At 48.7% G+C, this 23,121-nt stretch overlaps 4 protein-coding genes across 4 annotated transcripts; 3 read left to right on the forward strand and 1 right to left on the reverse strand.

Annotated features, from left to right (window-relative positions):
- The first annotated feature begins 8,516 nt into the window (after positions 1-8,516).
- SMAC4_04483 (uncharacterized protein) lies at positions 8,517-12,433 on the forward strand. The gene is made up of 3 exons (XM_003343776.2): positions 8,517-9,477; positions 9,553-9,702; positions 9,797-12,433. The coding sequence occupies exons 1-3, from the start codon at positions 9,415-9,417 to the stop codon at positions 11,579-11,581; spliced, it is 1,998 nt and encodes a 665-aa protein (XP_003343824.1). The 5' UTR covers positions 8,517-9,414; the 3' UTR covers positions 11,582-12,433.
- A 682-nt stretch (positions 12,434-13,115) lies between these two features.
- Positions 13,116-16,996, forward strand: SMAC4_04484 (uncharacterized protein). The gene is made up of 6 exons (XM_066090119.1): positions 13,116-13,218; positions 13,583-15,058; positions 15,120-15,535; positions 15,615-16,098; positions 16,169-16,316; positions 16,379-16,996. Exons 2-6 carry the CDS (start codon positions 14,377-14,379, stop codon positions 16,467-16,469), a joined length of 1,821 nt encoding a protein of 606 aa, XP_065946041.1. The 5' UTR covers positions 13,116-13,218; positions 13,583-14,376; the 3' UTR covers positions 16,470-16,996.
- Positions 16,997-17,330: 334 nt separating this feature from the next.
- On the forward strand, positions 17,331-20,928 carry SMAC4_04485 (uncharacterized protein). Its single transcript, XM_066090120.1, has 4 exons — positions 17,331-18,113; positions 18,238-18,372; positions 18,487-20,235; positions 20,312-20,928. Exons 1-4 carry the CDS (start codon positions 18,046-18,048, stop codon positions 20,478-20,480), a joined length of 2,121 nt encoding a protein of 706 aa, XP_065946042.1. The 5' UTR covers positions 17,331-18,045; the 3' UTR covers positions 20,481-20,928.
- Positions 20,929-21,176: 248 nt separating this feature from the next.
- On the reverse strand, positions 21,177-23,033 carry SMAC4_04486 (uncharacterized protein). Its single transcript, XM_003343779.2, has 2 exons — positions 22,701-23,033; positions 21,177-22,524 (listed from the first exon to the last, which is right to left on the reverse strand). The coding sequence occupies exons 1-2, from the start codon at positions 22,759-22,761 to the stop codon at positions 21,383-21,385; spliced, it is 1,203 nt and encodes a 400-aa protein (XP_003343827.1). The 5' UTR covers positions 22,762-23,033; the 3' UTR covers positions 21,177-21,382.
- Between the last annotated feature and the right edge of the window lie 88 nt (positions 23,034-23,121).

Below are 23,121 nucleotides of genomic sequence, written 5' to 3' on the forward strand. Positions count from 1 at the left end.
TTAATAAAAGTCTAGTAGCTCTTTTTTGTATAAGTCTATATGAAAAATTGTAATATTTGAATCTTGACTACAAAAGGCTTTCATGAAATACTAATTACGAAAAAGAAGTTCTTTTATATAATAGCCGGCCTAGGAGGTAGCAGTTTTATAGTATATACTTTCCTATAATGGAAAAAATGGAAAGAAATTTTGCAATTTCCGTAGGAGTATATTAATAAAGTGTTCTTATATTTAAATTGTCCGTAGTATTTTTTAAATTACTATAGCCGGATTTAGCCACTAAAAAGTGGTACAATATATATTTATTTAGTTCCGTCAATTTATTTTAAGGCTTTAATAAAGTCCGCGATAATAGTTGTTATATTGTTTTAATAAGTACTTTACTTACTAGGTTTGGAAATTTATACAAGTTTGCTGCTTTGTTACCTTCGTATATATATATATATATATATATATATAATAATAGTTGCTGCAATGCTCTAACTGGCTTACAATAATAGCATCAGTATAGAGATGCTACAGTAAACTATATACTTGTAGCAGAGCGGAGCGGAAGCGGTAGGAAGTACGATAGCAGTGCTGAAAAAAGCAGCGTAGTAGCAAATACAATAGAAGGATGTTGTAAAAGAGGTCTTAGAGAGAACTCTGCTCTTAAGACAAAAGAGTACAGTGAACTCTGCACTATAAGAGTAGACTGTATTGTATTGCTTTGATTGTGCTTGCTTGCTTGCTTGCTTGAAAAGTGACTAAATAAAGAAGAGAAGAGGCCTTTATATACACAAACGTTAAGTATCTAGAAGCTTCCAGAGTGTAGAAGCTTCTGTAAGTTAATAAGAGTGCTTGTAGGAGTACTATATCATGAAAGAAATGAACTGAATCTATAAGCTTCTAGTACATTCCATAATGACAAAATAGTCTAAAAGGAATGCTGAACAAGTTAAAGAATCCCAGAATACAGTGGAAAAACCTCTGTAGTCTAGTACGCTCTGTGAAGGCTGAGTGGACTGATTCCGTAGAAGGAATAGTTCAATTAGTCTTCTATACTACAAGGTAGTACATGGTAGTTACAAAGCATAGTACTAGCCACACGTTAACAAATAATATTAGGATTTTAAACTTTGCCATCTTCCGTACTAACTTTTGTTAAGCTATTTATAATTTTATTACTTATAGTACTTATATAGTTAAATACCTAATAAATATCTACTAAATTTGCTTTATAAATTTCATTTATAGTTTTAAACTTAAAGAAAGTATTTTATAATAATAGCGAGAGGGTTCATCGTAAACTCTGTATTATAACTATATCATTTAAAGGGTGGCCGAGGCGATGAGCAAAAGAAAGAAGCTGAGTGCCGCAGAGGCGCGTGCGCGGTTCTATGGAACCACGCTTCAGTATCACACATGGCCCAGTACGGATGAGAAGTCATCTCCGCACTACCTCTGGAAGGCTATGAGCTCACTCCTGGTGCAAATTAGAACCGGCAAAATAGGCTTACGGGCGTTCCTCTTTGAGAGAAGAGTGCCGGAGGTGACAACACCGTACTGCCGGTGCGGGCTAGCGAAGGAGACGTTCGAACATATTGTATTGGAATGTAGAGAAACGGAAGACACATGGTTATGAGGAGACCCAACGTGGCTGACAAGCATTGAACAACTCCACGACGGACTCGAGACAGTGGCGGGGGCAGAACGAATCATTCGCTGGGCTTTGCGACTGGGACGACTGCAGAAGTACAAGCTGGCAGTGAAGATCGAACAGGCGAAGGAAGCAGAAGAGATACTAGGAAATTCAGATTGATCTTTGATTCTGGAGAGCGGGAGTACGGTCGGAGAACCACGCAGCAGAATCAAAGATCGGGCCTCGGGAATGACGGTGAGGTCATACCGAGAGGAAGATAAATATTGAAGGCACGGCGTCGACACGGCGTCATTGCAATAGAGAAGCGGAGGGTTTTCATCCGGATACGGTACGGTTTTTCCCACCGACTAAGAACGGAAGCAGCACCGTATACCCACTGGGTAGACTATGTAAATAGTTTAGCATGATAAGATAATATATATACCCCGGTTGTATATTGAAACGCCGGATTTAGTCAGTAAATCTAAATTGTATTTAATAGCGTAATTAGTAATACAATTAGCTCGTTCCAAATTAATTGCGCCCGGTTACTGCTTATAATATTAGGTATTAAAATTGCTAGTAATGAGTATTTTTAGAAGAAAAACCTAATCATTAAAGCTTTCCAAAGTAGGAAAATTCCCGGAATAAAAACAAATATTGAAAATAATAAAACTACTCACTTTTACCTATAATAAAACTCTTATTTATTCTATATTAAGTCTAGCGGCTGATGAATCTTTATAAATATATACAGTAATCCGGGATTAGGATTCAATTTCGTCGGTTCAAATACGAATTAAAGTATAGAAATTATACTACGGATACTAAAGTATTCTAACCTGTGCCTCTTCTTCAATATACTACGTACGTAATTATTAAATTAGAATGATATTTACTTTAATTTTACTAATAATTTAGAAGGTAATTTCGTATAAGTTTTGTACTTACGTAATATTAGCCAAAAGTATATATATTCTTAGTTTCTTTAAAGCTTCGCAAATATTTATTTAAATTCCTTTTTCAAATTAATAATTCTCCAAAAGAGTAATTAATTATAGAACGAAGAATGGAGAGCGGATAAATTTATAAATTGTAAAGCGGAAGGTTTGTTAAATTGATTATAAAGTATTATTTTGGTATTTTTCTAGGCTACATCTAATTTAAGTTATTACAATTATTAAGAACGGAAGTTACGAACTCATTATTAAAGAAATTAGTAGAAGAGCTGCTACCAGCTTCTTTAAAAGAATTAGACTTTTAATTCTCAAGAGCCACTTAACTATATCTTTCTATAAAAAGCTTAGTTTCTTTCTAGTAAATATGATATTTCTTTTCGGCTGAAGAGCAGATAACTTTTTTGCTTTTCTTCTAAAAGCGAGTAGGGTGATATGTAAAGCTGGCTAGATCACGTTAATTAGTACATTAAATAGACTTATAATAGTAGTATAGTGATACCGGAATCCCTGAATTCCTGGTATCGTTGGCCATACCCTGTATTATAGCTTAGACTAGTCATGATAGCCCAGATTAGCTAGGCTGCCATGGAGGCTCTGGTGCCTGCCCAGCTGTTGCCCAGCGCTCGGGCTACCTAGCTTGCTGCGCTGCATATCTACTACATGCAGACGGCTAGCTGGAAGCTAAGCCTTTTTTCTGAGAGAATCTCTCTTTTACCTATTTTTTATATACAATATGGCCTCACTCTTGTGACCTCCTGTATTGAGTGTAAATCTCACAATTCTCGTATTATATAGTTGTACTTAAAGTATTACAGCTTCTAATTTTAAGTTTAGCAGCTATTAGAATTTGAATAAAATGCGTATTAATTAAAAAGATCGTAGTATTATAAGAAGTAAAAGAGGTAATTAATATTAAAAAAGTAAAAGGGTTTTAAAAAGAGAATTTTGAAGGAAATTAAATAAATGATAGTAACTTCACAAAGTTTATATTTGGAAAAGAAATGAAAAAAAAAAATAATGTCTTATGACGCTAAACTATTTATATAGTTTACCCAATAGGTAAGTGGTGCTGCTTCCTTTCTTAGTATAAGAAAAAAACGTGTTGTTAAATACTGGATGAAAACTCTCAGCTTCTTCATTTCCAACCGTAACTCTTAGTCCGAACTTTCATCCCGTCTCACCACGGGAGCTCGGGGAGCCGTGGTTGCTTTGATATTTGTTGTCCGTTCTTATTATTATCTCCTTTCGTCCTAGTGAACTTTGTTACTTCTGATTAGCTAATATACTGAGATCCCGCCCTCCCTTCCTCCCTACCTTACGCTTCGGTTGCTTTAAGCATACGCCGGGTGATTCTTCTTTCATCTTATCTTTAAGATTTGAAGGTGGAGAAGGAGAGGTCTTATTTGTGGTACTGGATGTTTCCGTTGATTAACCAGTTGGCTGCCTGTAAGGCGTTGTGAAGCTAAGACTTTTAGTAATTGGTCAATTGGATTTATTAAGATTCCAATTCTAAGAAGTTTTATTGGTTTGCTTAGTAATATCGCAATGTATATTACTAAGCTCAAAGAAGACATTTTCAACACGTGTCTAGTCACGTGTACTTATAGGTAAGCTAAGGACTAGAGTGAGTCCGACATCATTTTTAATGCCTCTTATGACTAGGAAGGCGGAGGAGATTTCACCCGAATTTTTAAAAACTGGATAAAAGTGAAGGAAGCAAGATTCGAACCTACGACCTTTTAGATGACATTGAAGGTAAATCAAGCTCAGATCTTCCCAACTGAGCTTTTCTTCCAATTCAATTAATAATTTTATTCTTCCTAGTAAGCGAAGTATTAATAATAACTGTACTGAATGTTATTGTTATAAGAACGTTAGAAACGGCGTATGTAAATCACTTCTTGAAAATATCAATTTTAAGGTAATTAATGTAGTACGTAATTTTATTATTTTATTTTTATTATTATAATAGCAGCCTTGCAATTGTGCCTCTCGACTACCATTATAACTATATAAGACCACTTGAGCGACCGAATTTCCAGCTTCGGTTACTTGTATCTTTTTGAAACATAGCTTAGTAATGTAGTGGTCCGCCAGCGCTGTGACATTTATAAGAGTCTTACAAATCTTGTTATTCTTTGGGATAATTATAAAACTAGTAAAAATACGAATATAAATAGTAAAATTAGTAGAAGTAAAGTAAAAAAGAGTTTAGGCTTCTATTCCGTATAGTAAATGAATAAATTAATTTAAATTAAATATTACAATTAAAACGGAAAGAAATTCAGTTATTAAATCCAAAAAAAAGGAGGGGAGGGAGCGAAGAGCGGAGTTGTAAAAGTAGAAGCGGAAACGGGAACCGAAAGTAGAATTAGAATAGTTTTTAACTTATTTAACTTACTAAAATATAACTACAATAAAAGATATAATATTTTCTTTGTTTATTACGGGAGTAAAGTTTTAAGTAAGCAGAGTAGAATCGGAGGTAAATAAACTAGGGTCGGAGGTAAATAAGAATAGTAAATTAAAATTGGAAGAACTTTTAGAAATAGAGTTTTTTATAATTATTGTAATAATACATACAAATTTATCAGCGGTGCGGCGGTAATAAGCAAATTTGTACTAGAAGCGGGTAATTTTGATATTAAAGGTAGTAATAAAGGATTTATATATTTAAATTCTAACAAACGTCTCCTCAATAAAGAGTTCAGCGAAGGTAGAGATTGGGCTAGCGGCGGCGGTAGTAGTAGTAGTATTATTAAAACAGTTTTCTTCATTTATAATATGCAATTTTTCAGAAGAGAGTAATTACGCTATTAGAAAGGCGGGAAGCTAATTGCAAAATTGGTTTAGTATCAGAGTTACTAGTATTACAACCGGTACGGGTTTGGGAGCTCCGGAGGACGTGGGCGATAATATATTATTGTGGTTGTTGGCTGAAGGATCAGCCGAAAAATAGTGATTTTTGGGGTATTAAGGATTTTACGAGCAGATTAGTATTAATACTAACACTTAACGCCAAAACTTTTGGTTGTTAGGAGGAAGTTCTTAGGCTTAGTGGTTAGACGATAGTAAGCAGAGAGACTGAAGTTGTGGCTGACGTAAGACCTAAAGCGCACAGGACCACTGGGTGCTCCTTCCCGCATTATTGGAATCTCTCCAGACTCTATAGAGATATTGGTGAGAAATGATGGAAGATGTCCAGTCGTTTCGCCTTTCCAACTGCAAGATTGATATCGCAATCAAGTCCAGGGTCACAAGACGACGAGTACCATGCTGTCATACCGCACCACCGGGCTCAGCATCCGGTATTATTCTCCCGATCAACAGCTGGAATTGCTTCCATGGCTTCCATGGAAGTTCCATTGATGTTCAGGAGCTCTGGAGTAAAAGTCTGGGCTGGCCATCTCGAAGAGATTGCTTTTACGCCTCACCTTGAGCTTCCCTGGCCTGCCTGGTTTTACCCGACACCAACACCATAACGTTGGTGGATGTGATCACCCATCTCGCCTTCCCTTGCCCTTCCGTCATAACGGGTTTCAGGACGGCTCGATCGGCCGCCGTTTTTTCCTCTCTCATTCCCTTTTTTTTTTTTTTTTTTTTTTGCAAATCAGGGTCCTCGTACTCCATGTTGATACCGCTTTTCAAGGAGGCGGTAAAGGCTGGCAAGGCTGGGGTCTGGAGATATGCACACACCAACTCATCTCGGTATAGGCAAACCCGGTCGACCGGTTTTCCAAGGGACATTCCATCGATCAACTATCCTTCTTCTTCTTACCCGCATTTTTGGCTTCTAGAGGCTCCCGAGTCCTGGAGAAAGGGCTGATAGCTTGCATCCGACGGTGTGGTTCTGGGCCCCCTCGTGTTGAAGCCGAAAGAAGGAAGGGGGGGAAACTGCACGCGTTTCTTGCATTGCAGATGGCTAGAAGACATAGCTTCTTCCCACAACACTACACACACAGATCCGTGATGCCAATGCGGTGTCGTCAGCCACATGGCTTGCGACCAGGGGGCGGACCAGCCATTTGGTGCGAGACTCCGCAACCGGGAGCGGAATAGTCTCAGACAGGGGACTTTGGGGCGCACAAGTGGAAAGTTTTCTTTTCCCCTTTTCTGCGATTACTGTACTGTAGTCTCCTGAATACCCATGGATGGAGGACAAGCAGATGGCAAGTGAAGCGAAATGTGTGATTTAAAGGTCTCCGAAGAGCTCTTCTCACACATGTCGCCTCACCCACCAACTAGATAACTGGCAGAAAGGCGAGTTAGTGGGATGCTCCCCGTGATGAAACCCCCAATCGACAGAGGGATAGTGGTAGCGAAAGGCGCAATATGTGGGGGTCTGGGTTTCCGGTTCCGTTCAACGTCAGTTCATGGCGCTGTTCCATGTGCCCGCTCCACTCTGCCCGGTTCTCCAAGATTCGAAGAAGGGAAATGGAATGAAAATGCTTTGTCCAAGTTGCATTGAAGCATTAACATGGCATGTTATGGCTCAAGGATACGACTTGCTGACGGCATGCAGTGATCTCCCCGTCCTTCCCTCGCTTCGCGAATGCTGATACTCAGAGCCACACTGGCCGAGGACTGAACAGGAAGATGAAGATGAGGGTGATGCTGGACGTTGATTGCGCAAACAGATGGCTCAAATACCAGCCACCTATCCTCGCCGGTTACCGGCTCGTTGTTGGTGGCCTTTTGTGATGTTCAATGTCCTCGGGCCCCAGGGGAAACCAGGCGAGGCCAGGCGAGCCATGAACCATCCAGCAGGAGTCAACTTGTCCACATCTGGTTTACCGCAACGGACCCCCAGCTCATGGCACGGGACCATTGGGTGCCTACCTAGCGACCTAGGCGTGCTACCTAGAGTCCAGGGGCTTTGCTCAAAGGGCTTTGGCACTGTCCGCGGTACCTGAAGGTCCCGCTCCTGTTGGGTCGTACTGGAAGTCTTGGAGGTCTGTGCATCCAATAGGCGCTCAGCTGGCCTCCCCTTTCCTCTTGTCTTGCGCACTCCTTGTCCATCACCCATCATTGTCGTTGTTGTTGTTGTCACTGTCTATTCACTGTTCGCATCCTCCATCTGAAACTGTATCACCGAGATGTGAAAGGCTGTGCCTCTTGTTTTTTTTTTTTTGGTGATTGTTTTCGTTGATTGTCTTTCGGAGTATCTTTGTCTTCTTCTCTTCTATCACCATGAAAACGTCGGAGACGGGAGTTATTATCAGGACTCTTTCAACAAGCCATCAAAACTGAAGCACGTCGTAAGCTCCAACAGCGGTGACTACTATTGGATATTTGTGCCTCGGCTTTACAATGTCGCTGGCCTTAATTACCATCCTCTCCGCAGATACTGCGCGGGACATGGTCCAGGCGAGGAGACAAGGAGTCCGAGCAACAAGCCAAGAGTGGATTTTGGTGATGCTCCCATCTTCCTCCGGTGGGATGACAATGATAACTGAGAGTGACTAAGTAGGAAGACGGGTTTCCGAAGTTTGCCGGTACAAGAACTGAAATATCCATGGGTTATGAACAATGATGATGAAATGTTATTGCGTTCAATATAGAGCCCAGTCAATGATGATGGATGGTTTGCCGAAATACACGAGGCCATCAACATTCAACAAGTCGCCTCAGACATGCACAGGAAATCCAGGAACACCTCCACGGAAGTGTGTTGAGTGAGTGCAGGAGCACCTGCAGCGCAGCAGACCAGCAGTGGTGGGTGTCGTGAGCCCCGAAACCGAGCAGAGAAATGATTTTCCACAGTTGCCGGTCACCCTCCGTCACTCTCCACCGTAACACTGTGATACTGTACCAACAGTGTACAAGTCGGCGATCGGTCCAGCCGGACCCCGGGCATGCAGTTGTCGATGGCCGACCGTCCAGAAGCAAGGTTCCCCTGGAAATCCTGGGTACAGGTTCCATTTCCACTTTTTCTTCTTTTCGAATTCTGCGCCGCCCTGCGCTAGACTGAGAAAATCCCCATCGACACCCACCATCCTTATCCAGCAGTCTTGGCGCAAACCGACCAAAGAGGAGACAGACGAACCTCGCAGCTGGAGACTGGAGACTGGAGACGCATCTCCAATGCACCTGCAGTGGGTGAGTGCCTGCACTAGTCGACTTACTGCGCAGTATATCGCATGCCCCCCCCTCTGCTCCTTCTGCTCTAACCCCCCCAGGTGGATTTCTCCTCCTTCATTAATTTCGCTCCGCTACCCTTTTCGCTTTCTTTCGATTCACTGTGCCTGTGTGCCTTACACCTTCTCTCTAACGTATTTGTCTCGCTTGCTGCCCGCGTCCTTCATGGCTGCACGTCCTAATACTTTCCATACAGTTCAGACTTCCGAATAATCCTTGGACCCTGATCCTCTCCTTGTGAGACAAGAGGAACCTCTCCGCTTCCGCTCTTCGTACAAGTGGAAAGTTGGTTGTCGGGGCGCATACCTGTCAGGTGCAAACATACTTTATCTCCAGTTTCGTTGGTTGCAACAGGCGAAACAGGGTTCCCGGGACTCTCTGTTTGTCAAAAAAACAAAAGAGCAACAAGATCGACCTTCCCGCTTTCTCCCCTCGGCCACCACTTCGATCGACACCACTCAGTCAAAGAAAAGAGGCTCCATTGTCACCACCTTCTTCCATCCGACGGCCTTTCTTTTTCTTCCTCTTCGCTTCACAATGCGCGCCGTTTAATACTTAATACCATCCGATACTACCGACTCACGTCATCATCCACTCATCGCCTTCGATATCGACGACATAGGCTTTGACATCGACTTCGATTCGCTTCCGTGGCTCTCGTTCAACTCTCGATTCTAGTCGACACTTCTACTTGCCATGGAAGGCATTCTGTGTGTACCCCCCGATAGGGGTCCAATCATCGGGAGGGCGGTTTGGAAGGTGCGCACATATCTGGAGGGTTTCGTCAAGCTAGACGAGCTTTTTGTGTCTGGACAAATTCTGATCGGTTTATAGCCTCGCTATGTCGTTCTGGGAAACGGGCTACGGGAACCACAAATACAGTCCGGTCTGGGCCGATCACAGAGCAACCGAAGCTCTACGCCAGCCCGTATGCAGATCAAGGTGATTCCGGATACCATGTATCTGTCCATCTACAAGTCAAAGGTAAGCCATGGTGCGCTTCCAGTTCGCCTGTGTGGTGATCCCGAGGTTGTTCTGTTAAATGGTCAGCGTTTCTAACATCAGCTAAACCGTGTAGGAGGACTGGGAGCCAGCATTGCAAGTTGCCGTATCCTCGATAACCGACTGCCAGGTTCAGATGATGGCGCATCGCAAGCAAGGGCCTATCCTTCCAACAATGGTTGTCAACGTCGCCCCTGATCCTGCCACCGAGAAGATGCGCAAACGACGTTCGAGTAGGACCGCCGGTCTAACCACCGGGAAAGATTCGATTCCCTCCACATTACTGTTCCGCGCAGGCGAGGATAGCCACTCGCACCTCTCCCTCCACGAATGGGCTCGCTTCCTCCAACAGCTTATCCGCCCAAGTGTCGTTCCAGAGGGGCAGGCCGCCCAGGCACCCCCTTTGAGTCCCATCACTCCAGCCTCGCCAAGTTTCGTCAACCCGTTTTCACCACGATCCGGCGAACTGCAACATAGGCCGAGCAGCGGGAGCGCGAGCTCACGACCCAGTTTCCACCCCATGAACTTCACACCAATATTCACCAACCGCGAGCGCCCTGTCACTCTAGTCGACACCCCGAGTCTACGCTCCAAGCGCAGCGATGTGTCGTCACAAACCAGCTCCATGAACCCAAGCTTGGGGTATCAGCACTACACGGCCATGTTTCCTGCCGATCTTCCATCACCGGCTACTACTGTTGGTGAGTACCAGGGCGAGTTTATCGAGGGCTGGACTTCCGCACAGGGAAGGTCTTCCGCGCTGAGCTCACCTGTAAGAGGACGTGACAATAGCGTTGGTTCTCAGTCACCAGCGCCGCTTCCGCCGCCGATGCTCGACCCCACTTCACCCCCGGGCCCTCGGGAGACCATCCTGGATAGAGCCTTCCAAATGCGCTGCATCCCTGGCTCTGAGCGTGATGTACCGGGAGAAGAGAAACTGAGCTCGTTGGCTCGGTTCGACGCGTTGATGCGAGAACTAGATGACAAGAGGAAGAAGCGCGAGGCGGATGAAGCTAGGAGCAGATCCGCCACACTTGCAACCTCCGATCCGGCAACAGAACGCCCTGGACTCAAAAGTGCGTGGGACGTGACCGGGGCCTCGAGCCCAGGGGAAGACATTGACGAAGAGGACGAGGACAGTGATGTGCCTGAAGTCGAACGTGACTCGGAGGATGGCTTTATGATCCCATCCTCTACCCGAAAAGCCTTGGAATTCATCACGGGAAGGAACGAATTGGCTTCGCCACAAAAGCAGTCCTCTCGGCAACCGATCCAGGGTCCATTGATGTATAACGCGGACGCTTTGAATGCCCTTTCATCTGGTGGTGGCGGCAGCTCCTCTCGGCCACAGACCGGTTATTCTCACAGGTCTCGCCCGTCCATTGGCGCGAGGACCCAGTCACAGCCTCAGATGACAGAAATGCTTGCTGCCTATGGGAGCCCCCTGATGGGCGTTCCCGAAGGACGTCCCGAGACGTCGTTTGAAGAAGGTAGTCTGGCTACCGTGATGAACTCGGCGACGTCGACGCCGCTGCAGCAGAGCCATCGTCGCTCGACATCAAGCGGCAAGCGCCTGAGCTTCACCGAGTTCACCAAGCGTCTCAGCAGCACCAGCAGCTTGCTCCTGGTTCAGACCAACAACAGCACCGGCAGCAGTCGTGGCAGCAGCAATATTGAGGCTGACGGCGAAAAGGTACAGCCTCAGCAGCGGCCTCAGTCACCGCTGCAGGGCGACAAGATGGTCCCTCGGAGCGCTGGCTCCCCGCCGCAACGTTCGATCGACCGAGAGGTTCTGGACAAGCGATGCGGCTGGCGCGGTAGCGTTGGGGTGTTTGGGGGTGCCGAGGGCGGGTTCCTTTAGAAGAGGGCTGCTAAACGGCGCCCTCATACACCAAGCGCCAACTCGTCAACCGCTTCGGTATCGCTTGTAACAAGTAAGAAGGAGAGGAAGCTGTTTAAACCTAGTTCTTAGCTCAGACTGGCTGGCTGAGCTGTCCCTATCTTGACCTTGACCCACCCAACTCTCTTTCCACGCACACGACACTTTCTCTCTCGCATCAACTTGTTCGTCTTGGCATCTTCAACAACTCGTATTTAACGACTTATCACGATCGAGCGAAACTCATCATTACCATATCATATTTGCACAAAACGGAGTGGGGGCACGGGCATCTGGCGTTAGAAATCATCATCATCCTCATTATAAGTTTGTCTCTTTCTGCTTTTGTTTTTGCACAACCCACATAGTCTCAAGGCGTCCTCATGGGAAGACATGACTTACGTTCCTTGGAAAGAATAAGCTGAAGAGGGGGAAGAAGAAGAAGATGGGAGCCAATGAAGCCAATGAATTTGGGAAAGGGGTTCTAGAGATGATGAGGTGGGAAAAGTCGAGGGATGACTGTGGTGCCGTGGGAGGCTACATAGGAGCAGAAGGCCACATGTGCCGCATTGTATATATATATAGTCACAGCAAATACTGAACATACTTCAGACAATATCCTTAGCGTTGCTCGGTGCCTCAATGAAATCTTGCGTGGAATTTCCATAAGGAGACGACGAGCAGTCCCGACACACATTGGTGTCGCTAACACGAAAGGCACGGACGATGTGCTGCCCCATGCGCTCCGACAGAAGCTGTGCTACATATACACATCGTCACTACCCGGCTCATGAGGTCATTCTTCTCAAGGCCTCGCATAAAATTCGGCTCTTTGTTGCTTTAGTTATTCGGTAACAAGCAGTGAATTCGAACTTTTGCAAGAGCAATCATCTGGGGTTTGACTCTCAGTGAGTTTGCATCTCTAGGCATCTCCAGGTCTGTTAGTGTTTTTTTTTAGGGCTCTACAAGCACCTCTAGGGGCCCTTCCCCCACTTCCCGCAGGGGTCTCTGGTGGTCCCGCTCCCATCTTCGTGGGGACTGAAAAGGATGGCGGAGCTCCGTCCGGGCTTCAGTGCCCTTGAGAAGGAAATAACACCTCACTTCAGCCCTGAGCTGCAATGGGCTGTTTCCTGTCACAAAGTCCGAGATTCCGAATCGTTTGGTTGGGCAGTTAGGTATCCAGGCTCACAAGATATATTTTGAGGCAGGCGGCTTCCAACGGGATACCAACCACGTCCATCCATCCATGTATTGCAGTCGGGTTCCGGCCTCCTTTCAAGCATTCCTTCCAGTGAACGAGCGTAGCAGGCTAGCAGCTGCCTGACAGGGGTCAATATGAACGCCCGTAACAACAAAGGTTCACTCATTCACGGTAGGAGAGGTAGGTATTAGACACTTCCAAGAACTCCAACATCACTCGACTATATTATTTGGTCCTTGAATCATCAACTCCAGCTTTTGAACGTTCCCAGTCGACTCGAGGTCGCCCACCCTGGCCATCTCGACTTGCCTTTGACTCCATTTAAGCGCCCAGTCAAACAGTTCCTGCACAACCGATCAAACTTACAAGAAGCCAGCAGTCAGCACTCCAATACTCGTACCCACGCGGCCCGGACGCAGTAAGCAATCATTTCATCCGACCGACCTTCCCGACTTACAGCTGTCCCATAGCTTGGACTTGGTTCGTCACCATCTTCTCGTAAGTCATGGACGTGCTTGGTTTTTTCGTATTCCCTATGGCCGTTCTCTCTTTCACGTCCTGAAAAGCATGGAGGTTGGACCCCCGAACATCCATTGCCAAGCAACAATGCACAATGCACACAGGCACGCAACCAACTGCCACGACTGCCAGGTGACTGCACACGGTTCTCCCCGCAATCGGCGAGCGTCTCTTTAGGAGTTGTTAGTGCAGCTAGAGAGGTGGATGACGGTGCTCTTTGCTGACCCCCTCCCTTTGGTGATGCTTCTAGTGACCACCAACAGGACCATTCGCCCTCTTCGCACTGTTACAGCGTCGTAGGAAGCCTCCTCAGCTGTCTGCTCTGGCTGCCGCTGTTACACCCGTCAGATGCCGGCTCCGGCTGCCTACAAGCCCCTCCTACCAACAACCTTATCTGAGCGGCAACCGGGAAGTCCACCCTAGCTTTACGTCGATATACATACAAAACCACAGGACAACAACTCAGCCTGCATTAACTCCTCCACGACCACCTTGCTGTGCTGTCTGCCTCCGATCTTGCAGTGTCAGTGTTCACCTAGCACACGACCTGCCAGCATTCCGTCTCGCTTCCATCCGACCGTCATCGCTTCTCACCATCCTTCTCACCATCCAACATCGCTGCGGGAACGGACATCGGTCCCGCGCCAGATACGATTTCACCGTGGCAGACCGAACCCCCAACCAACAAGTTCCCATATATCCCCCAGACTCCGACCACCCCTCAAACACCCCGCTACCCCCGGCTTCCTCTTCCGACACTGTCGAATCTGCCCCAGTTTCCGCTCCACCGTTCCCAGCTGCTCCCCCGCAGCCGCCGTCCGTGACGCCATCAGTTCCCACCAGTCTCCCACCGTTGTACGTCCCTCAAGGTTCGCACGACCGCCCGCACGCCTACGCTCCATCCCAAGTCCTCGGCCGCCGGCAACTTAGTGATTTAGACGAAAGCGGACAAGACGAATACAGCCTCGCTTCGAACATCTCAGTCAGCGTGACCTCTTCGGCCGCCACCACTACCACTTATACCTCCCCGCGGCCGCTTAAGCGTCGACGCGGCATCATGTCGGCCGACATCGATGGCCAGAACTCGTCGAATGGGTTTGGGAAGTCGTTATCTAATGGATCACGGACAGAGACGGGCTTTCCAACGGCGGTATCTAATGGAAACGGGTCGCTGAAAGCGGCTGGGTCACAAAATGGGTCATCTTGGGAGGCGAACCGCCCAAGGCAACAATTGGAGAGATACCACGGCCACAACCGGGAACAGTTCACACGTCTGATAATACAGGCTATTACGGAGATGGGATACAACGATGCAGCAGAGAAACTCAGTCAGGACAGCGGCTATCGACTCGAAAACCCTATGGTGGCTGCCTTTCGAGCTGCTGTATTGGACGGTGACTGGGGAAAGGCCGAGGAGCTTCTCAATAATGCGCACTTTGCTGGAACAACGAATCCTGGCTTGAGGGATGGCCTGATACTTGCCTCAGGAGCGGATCGTAACATGATGAAGCTTTGGCTCAGACAGCAAAAGTACTTGGAGCTGTTAGAACGGCGCGAGACACCCCGGGCTTTGATGGTGCTGCGGACCGAACTCACACCGTTGTGCGGGGACCAGCACCAGAAGCTGGAGTTCCTGTCAAGCCTTCTCATGTGTACGAGTGCCGATGACCTGAAGGATAAGGCCGAATGGGACGGGGCTCGCGGAGAAAGTAGACATACATTGCTCTCAGAGCTTTCAAGTAAGTCGTGTGGAATGCCAGCCTTGTTTGGATCTTCAGACCGGCTAACAGGTTCTCGCAGAATTCGTTTCGCCTTCGGTTATGCTCCCTGAGCACAGGCTGGCGGCACTTCTTGATCAGGCACAAGAAATCCAAATTAGCAACTGCCTATACCATTCGACCCTCCAAACACCCTCACTTTATAAGGACCACGTGTGCGACAGGAATACTTTTCCCGCAATCGCCAAGTATACGCTGGATGAACACAACGGGAACGAAGTTTGGCAAGTGAGGTTTTCACATGATGGGACACGCCTAGCAAGTTGCGGCATGGAGCGTCTTGTCGTGATCTATGGCTTGCCCGATTTTAAGGTGATACACAAATTGGATACAGGTGACGAGCAACGCGATTCCCGGGGTGTAGGTAATATCTCATGGAGCCCGGATGACAAGATGCTCGTCACTTGCGGAATGGACGCAAAAGTGTGGGATACCGAGGTAAGTGCAGCAAGTGACAACCATGGCCATTACTGTCTGTCCTTTTCACACACTCGCTAACAAGAGAATAATGCTGCAGACTGGAGGGCTAATCAGGACCATGGACCAATTCAACGAGCCAGTCAGCAGTTGCGCGTGGGTCAATAACCAGGTTCTTATCACTGGATCTTTCGACAAGGAAAGGTCAATCTGTTCCTGGAATCTCGGCATAGCCGATGTGTTCAAGACGGTGTGGACAAAGGACCATCGAACAGAAGACTTGGCGCTGTCCCCCGATAGAAACTGGGTTGTTGCCCTGGACGACCAAAAGCGGTTCCATGTCTACAACTACCACACGCGCGAGCAGGTTTATTCACACGAGATGAAGGATAGAGGAACATCACTCTGTATAAGCCAGGACTCGGCGTCTCTGTTGGTAAATACACAGGTGGGGACAGCGATTTTATATGATATTCCCACGAAGGATGTCCTTCACCAATACGATCAGCACAAAGGAGGGGACTTTTTAATCAGGACTTATCTTGGTGGTGCGAACGAGGCTTTTGTTCTGAGTGGAAGCGAGGGTAAGTGACTCCAGGAAATCTATTGACGACGTTTAACAACCGAAGACGAAGCTAACGGAAAAACTCTCAGATGGGTCAATATATATCTACCACAAGACTACGGGAATTTTGGTGGCAAGGCTTAAGGGCGCTCATGCACCGCGTTGCAACTCTGTCAGCTGGAACCCTTTAGATCCGCGCATGATCGCCAGCTGCGGAGATGATGGGTTGGTAAAGATGTAAGTTTGACTTCCCCCCTGAACCTGTACACTCCTCGTTATTTGCTGACCATGATGAACAGTTGGTACCCAGAATGGCCAGACTGGGATGAGGATATGGACCACAGCGCAAACAACAATGGGACAGTCCGCAACACATTAGCGCTGCAATAGAATAGAGCGCCGCGATGGAAGACCGGGCGTCTGTCCTTGCCGCTTACAGGTCGTGTGCTCAAAACGTTTTCGTGGTTGAAAATCAGCTAAAATACGGAACGCGGCCCAGCCAGGGAAGAAGTTACGGAAGATTAATTGCTTGTGTGAGTTTCATGGAATGATGGAAGGATAAAGATGGTACACCACCAACCAGCGTTGTATTTACATATTTTGGGGCTTTCAAAGAGCGAATGGGTTGAGTAATCGATGGATGGATGGATGGATGGACGGATGGACGGATGGACGGACGGACGGACGGACAGGGGGGCTGACAGGAGGCATTGCAGTTTTTTTTGTTTTTTTTCCCATGATTTCTTTTCGGCTTGGAAACGTTTTCTATACACAGTCAAGAAGGGGAAGTTGCCAAACTTTTGTCAAAAAAGGGTAGAACTGAACAAGTAACAGAGCAATACAGCGTAGCATAGGATATCGGGGCGCGGTTTGGAAGAACGGGGTGTGTAGAGATAACAGAGATAGTTTTCATACTTTCACAGTGGGCCCAAGAGCATTTGAGCCATTCCTAGGTTTTCAGCGAATACTGGTTCTTCTCAGACAGGTGCCTGATTCAATTACGGTCACACGCCTTGCTTTCTTGATGCCTTTTCACTTTATAGTGCCCAATCCGTGAGACTATGACGCGGCCTGAATTAGATACATGGAAGAATGAAGCTATCTTAGCAAGCAAGCAAGATGCTTTGGTTGAGACATACGTAATCGGCCGCGCATGGCGACGGGATCTCTCATAATTGATAACTATGCGTGAGAGACATGATGAAAAAGACTACGAGATTTCTCACTTTCATAAGAGAAAGGGATCGAGGTGCTCAAAGGAGTGTCCAAACAGTTCAGGGATATCGTTACTTGTAAGTTCTCGAAGACAGTTACCTTTAATTACAGTAGTGGTCTCCACATGTAAGAGACAACGACTCTGCAGATAAAGTACCGTCACGTGCGGCTGACAAGGGGGTCCCTTCTGTAGGCTTTGTGTATGCTGCTGCGAGTGGCCTGCGACAGTGATTCAGTGGACGCACGGTGACCCCCCTTCAGTGGCCCCTCTGTGTGCGTGCGGGTCTGCGACGCTCCGTCGTTCACGGACACGACCAGAGTCCAGACTGCCTCCCGGTCTCCGTCGCTCTGGGTTGCCGTCCCGTCAGGTTGCCTCAGCTTTCGTGTCAGAAAGATTCCCGTCTCCAGAAACACCCATTATAACCAACGTCTAGTAATAGCATCTTCAGTCGCCAATCCCAACAAGCCGGCTTGTTTTACATATCTTCCCGTCAACCCGCCAAAGCGCCGCTTGTACGAACCCGCGATCGATACCCTTGACGTTTACGCCTGGCCCTGTTAGTCGCCGCCGCCGCCGCCGCCTTAGACGCCAGTTAGTTCAGGCTCCTTATCTACCGAAACCCAAGCGAAGCGGGAGGAGGCACCAGAAACCGCCGACACCGCCTGCCACTCACCACCAACCCACGACATCCCACAACTCCAAACAAACGCATCACCACTATCGTCCGCCTCTGCATAGCCAGCAGCAATCATGACGGTAGACGTGAATACGCAGTCGCTCGCCACCCCCGGAGGTATCTCTGACCCCGGCCTCATCAAGTACGTCCAAGTCCTGCTGCTTCCACCCCTTCCGCGGCTGGTCTCGTGCCTGTCGCATGTCGGGCATCACCAAACCATCGTCGTTGTTGCCAGTTCGCTAACATGGTCGCTATCCGCACAACAGGCTCGTCAACAAGCTCCAGGATGTCTTCACCACCGTCGGTGTCAACAACCCCATCGATCTCCCCCAAATAGTAGTCGTCGGCAGTCAGTCCAGCGGAAAGAGTTCAGTACTAGAAAACATTGTTGGTCGCGACTTGTGCGCATCCCCCTCCCCTCCCCTCCCCCGCCCCCTTTCCCCGCCCCTAGTAGGGTCCTCTACTAGTCTCACCCAAAAATACTAACTCGAGACCCTTGTTTTCCAAACCTCCAGTCTTCCCCGTGGTTCCGGCATCGTGACCCGCCGTCCCCTCGTCCTCCAGCTCATCAACCGGACAGCCACCCAGAACGGCTTCGGCAATGAGCTCGACGATAACACCGACAAGGCCGCCAACACGGACGAGTGGGGCGAGTTCCTTCACATTCCCGGCCAAAAGTTCTACGACTTCAACAAGATCCGCGATGAGATCAGCAGAGAGACTGAGGCCAAGGTCGGCCGCAACGCCGGCATCTCGCCCGCTCCCATCAACCTGAGAATCTACTCGCCCAACGTCCTCAACCTCACCCTCGTCGATCTTCCCGGTCTGACAAGAGTGCCCGTGGGCGACCAGCCGCGCGATATCGAGAAGCAGATCAGGGACATGATTCTCAAGTATATCCAAAAGTCCAACGCCATCATCCTTGCCGTTACCGCTGCCAACGTCGATCTGGCCAACTCGGATGGCTTGAAGCTGGCTCGTGAGGTGGATCCCGAAGGTCAGCGCACCATCGGTGTGCTTACAAAGGTCGATTTGATGGACGAAGGAACCGACGTTGTTGATATTCTTGCCGGTCGCATTATCCCCCTCAGGCTAGGATACGTGCCCGTGGTGAACCGTGGTCAGAGGGATATCGACAACAAGAAGCCCATCAACGCTTCGCTCGAGGCCGAGAAGAATTTCTTTGAGAACCACAAGGCGTACCGTAACAAGAGCTCATACTGCGGCACACCCTACCTCGCCCGGAAGCTCAACCTGATCCTGATGATGCACATCAAGCAGACCCTGCCCGACATCAAGGCCCGCATCTCCAGCTCGCTACAGAAGTACACCCAGGAGCTCGAGTCCTTGGGACCCTCGATCCTCGGCAACAGCGCGAACATTGTCCTCAACATCATCACCGAGTTCACAAACGAGTGGCGCACTGTCCTTGACGGTAAGAGCACCGAGCTCTCCAGCCAGGAGCTGTCGGGTGGCGCCAGAATCAGCTTCGTCTTCCACGAGCTGTACTCGAACGGTGTCAAGGCCGTGGACCCCTTCGACCAGGTCAAGGACGCCGATATCCGTGTTATCCTCTACAACTCGTCTGGTCCCTCGCCCGCTCTCTTCGTCGGAACCGCCGCCTTCGAGCTCATCGTCAAACAGCAGATCAAGCGTCTCGAGGAGCCCAGTCTCAAGTGCGCGTCGCTCGTGTATGACGAGCTCGTCCGCATCCTCACCACCGTGCTCAGCAAGCAACTATACAGACGCTACCCCGGTCTCAAGGAGAAGATCCACCAGGTGGTCATCACCTTCTTCAAGAAGGCCATGGAGCCCACCAACAAGCTGGTCAAGGACCTGGTCGCCATGGAGGCGTGCTACATCAACACGGGCCACCCCGACTTCCTCAACGGCCACAGGGCCATGGCCATTGTCAACGAGCGCCACAACGGCTCCAGGCCAGTCCAGGTCGACCCCAAGACGGGCAAGCCGATTCCGCAGGCCGCTACTCCCGCGCGGGCCGCCAGCCCCACGCTTGCCGGCAGCAACCTTGACGAGGGAGGGTCTAACGGCGGCTTCTTCGGCAGCTTCTTTGCCGCCAAGAACAAGAAGAAGGCGGCGGCCATGGAGCCGCCCCCACCCTCGCTCAAGGCCTCGGGTGTTTTGTCCGAGAGAGAGAACATCGAGGTGGAGGTCATCAAGCTGCTTATCCAGTCGTACTACAACATTGTCAAGAGGACCATGATTGATATGGTTCCCAAGGCTATCATGTTGAACCTTGTTCAGTAAGTTACTCTATCTACATCACGCCAAGTGACACGTCTTTCAGAAGTACATGATACTGACATAAGCATAAAACAGACTCACAAAGGACGAAATGCAAAAGGAGCTCCTCGAGAACATGTACCGCGCCGACGAGCTTGACGACCTCCTCAAGGAGAGCGACTACACGGTCCGCAGGAGGAAGGAGTGCCAACAGATGGTGGAGTCGCTGTCGAGGGCTAGCGAGATCGTTAGCCAGGTACAGTAGGGTTAGTACTGAAGTAGTACGAGAGAAGACGAAAGAGAGTCTGTTGCTGTTTATGAGACGAGACACCTTATTTTTTTGATGATGATGGATATTATGTGATTACATAGAAAGAAAGAAAGAAAGGAAGAGAGGGTCATGGGAGTCATATAAGGGGGTGATGGTAGTAATGATGCGTTGGTTGACCGTAGGGTAGGTGGGTGGATGGGCAAAGAGGTTGGAGACAAAGGCGGGAAGGGGAATTGTCGTTGTTGCCAGACAGATTATTATTTAAGTAGCAGTTGATATACCAAGCGATCGATGAAAGAGAGACAGACGAACGAGAAGGACCTAAGGAAGAGAGGGTGTGTCATTGGTGGCACGTTTTTGTGTTTCGTTGTACAGAAAATATTTATGGCTCCATGTCCATGAGAGTTGCTTGGATCTAGAGAACCGAAGAACTCCAGTTCATATTTTACATGGTGCTGTGGCATAGACATTGCACACCTTCCTGTGCCATGAACTTGCGGTCATGCCCTTCTTTGAAGATACTCTGACACCGACCCAACATCAGCTCCAATGGCCAGTCAACCACCAGAGTTGCCGGTGTTGATGGGCTTGGCATGATCATTGCAGGCGTACCTAGGTCTTTGTTAAGATGATGGAGTGTGAGTACCTAAGCACTGTTACGCTCAGAGTTGGCTTATGTATTGACATTGCATGGACGTGAGGGAGTCACAATTCATGACACTTGCTGTCAGAGCAACAAATCATTGGGTTTCAACCGACATACAGCTGCAACTACGAAAAGAGATGGCCGTGAGAGGAAGAATAGAGTTGCACAGGTCGACAAATTGATGTTTTGCAAATTGATATTATATACCGAGAATTCTACACAAAAAGAAATACAGAGAAACATAAGTCCGTCATAGCTTAGACTTGACGACAGCGCTCCCATCTACGACATCGAACTCCTTACCCTTTTTCCAACCAAGCCACTGCTCCACGACACTCTCGCCTCCCTTTCCAGGCTTCAGCGGAATTCCCACATACGCCTCCCCCTTAACGCCCGGCCCCTGCCCATGGCTAGCATCCTTCGCATCGCTCCGTACCGCCAAGCATGGCGTCTCCCTAAGCGTGACCACCGGCCTCTGATCGCCTTCCAGCCTCTCCCTCTCCCTCTCCATCTCGCCATACTCGAAGACCGCCGTGCAGCACGCATCCGTCCCGTCAAATATATCCTCCCACTCCCTCCTCGTCTTGGTCTTAAACCTCTGCTCCATCAACCTCCTCAGCTCAGGCCAATTTTCTTTGTCTCCTCTCTTTGCCTCCCACGCTTTTCCGTCCTCCAGCCCCAACCCCTTGATCAACTCCCTAAAGAACTGCGGCTCCAACGCGCCAACAGCCATATACTTCCCATCTTTAGTTTCGTAAGTATCATAATAAGGACACCCCGTATCCAGCAAGTTCTCGCCCCTCGGCGCGTTGCCCACCGCCGTCTTCAGCGCGAACCGGTTGAAACTGGCTAGGTAACTCGCTCCGTCGACGATATTCGCCTCCACCACCTGCCCTTTGCCCGTCCTCTCGCGCGCCGCCAGCGCAAGCAGGATGCCCTGGAACAGCACGGCTCCGCCGCCCGCGAAGTCGCCCAGGATGTTAATCGGCGGCGTCGGCTTCTCGCCCTTGCGGCCTAGCATACTAAGAACGCCTGATACGGCAAGGTAGTTGATGTCGTGCCCGGCCATGTGGGCGAAGCGGCCGTCGCGCCGGAAGCCGGTTAGGCGAGCGTAGATGAGGCGGGGGTTGCATTCGTCGCTGCAGAGGACGGAGGGGCCTAGACCGAGCTTTTCTAAGACGCCGGGGCGGTAGGGGTCAATGAGCACGTCTGAGACGCGCGCTAGGGATTTGATCAGGGAGATGCCGGAAGGGGACTTGAGGTCGACTACCAGGGAGGATTTGTGGCGGGTTAGTTGGTCGGGAACTTGTTGGGCCACGGGGCCGGAGACGGCGCGGTCGATGCGCAGGACGGAGGCGCCGGCGTCGGAGAGGAGGAGGCCGGCGAAGGGACCTGTTAAGTTAAAGGGTTAATATTTTGATATTCTCAAGTGATAGTGAAGCGTAACTGGTGTAAGTGGTGTAAGTGAGGTGTAAGTGAGATACGGGAGATCGGCCGGGTTTCGGCCGATAGTCTCCGTGTAAGTCGGATGAAGGTGAGAGATGGATATGGGATGGATATGGACTTACCTGGAGCTAGACCGGCAAACTCTAGGACCTTGAGGCCGGTAAGAGGCGGTTGGCCAACCATTGTGCGTCACTTCAATGTTTCAATGTTCTTGAAGGTACCTCTCGAGTAGTGATGCCTCCTCGGGAATATGAAACGGTTACACGGCAACGGACCGATCCACAACACACGGGAGTTTATCCACTCAGCCGGTTCACGTTTCCAATTCCCACGTTTCTTCGAATGGCGTGGGCCACTGTTTGGTCGGAAAAGGGGATACCTAGTAAATGACGTATGACCTCAGGGGTGAATGTAACCGGCGGTGGTTGTTGTTGTTGTTGTTGTTGTTGTTGTTGTTGTTGTTGTTGTTGTTGTTGTTGTTGCTGTGATGATGTGTGGTTGCTGGCCTTGGTAGTGGTGTCTGCAGGAGCAGCAGCAAGCTCG

The sequence above is a fragment of the Sordaria macrospora genome, chromosome 2 (assembly GCF_033870435.1).
Source record: "Sordaria macrospora chromosome 2, complete sequence".
NCBI lineage: Eukaryota > Fungi > Ascomycota > Sordariomycetes > Sordariales > Sordariaceae > Sordaria > Sordaria macrospora.

Coding starts and splice junctions, on each gene's coding strand:
- SMAC4_04483 (XM_003343776.2), top strand. CDS start 9,415: ATGGAAGGCATTCTGTGTGTACCCCCCGATAGGGGTCCAATCATCGGG. Junction 9,478..9,552: donor TCGGGAGGGCGGTTTGGAAG/GTGCGCACATAT, acceptor ATCGGTTTATAG/CCTCGCTATGTCGTTCTGGG. Junction 9,703..9,796: donor TGTCCATCTACAAGTCAAAG/GTAAGCCATGGT, acceptor TAAACCGTGTAG/GAGGACTGGGAGCCAGCATT.
- SMAC4_04484 (XM_066090119.1), top strand. CDS start 14,377: ATGTCGGCCGACATCGATGGCCAGAACTCGTCGAATGGGTTTGGGAAG. Junction 15,536..15,614: donor CAAAAGTGTGGGATACCGAG/GTAAGTGCAGCA, acceptor ATAATGCTGCAG/ACTGGAGGGCTAATCAGGAC. Junction 16,099..16,168: donor TGTTCTGAGTGGAAGCGAGG/GTAAGTGACTCC, acceptor AAAAACTCTCAG/ATGGGTCAATATATATCTAC.
- SMAC4_04485 (XM_066090120.1), top strand. CDS start 18,046: ATGACGGTAGACGTGAATACGCAGTCGCTCGCCACCCCCGGAGGTATC. Junction 18,114..18,237: donor TCTGACCCCGGCCTCATCAA/GTACGTCCAAGT, acceptor TCCGCACAACAG/GCTCGTCAACAAGCTCCAGG. Junction 18,373..18,486: donor AACATTGTTGGTCGCGACTT/GTGCGCATCCCC, acceptor CCAAACCTCCAG/TCTTCCCCGTGGTTCCGGCA.
- SMAC4_04486 (XM_003343779.2), bottom strand. CDS start 22,761: ATGGTTGGCCAACCGCCTCTTACCGGCCTCAAGGTCCTAGAGTTTGCC. Junction 22,525..22,700: donor GTTTGCCGGTCTAGCTCCAG/GTAAGTCCATAT, acceptor TTAACTTAACAG/GTCCCTTCGCCGGCCTCCTC.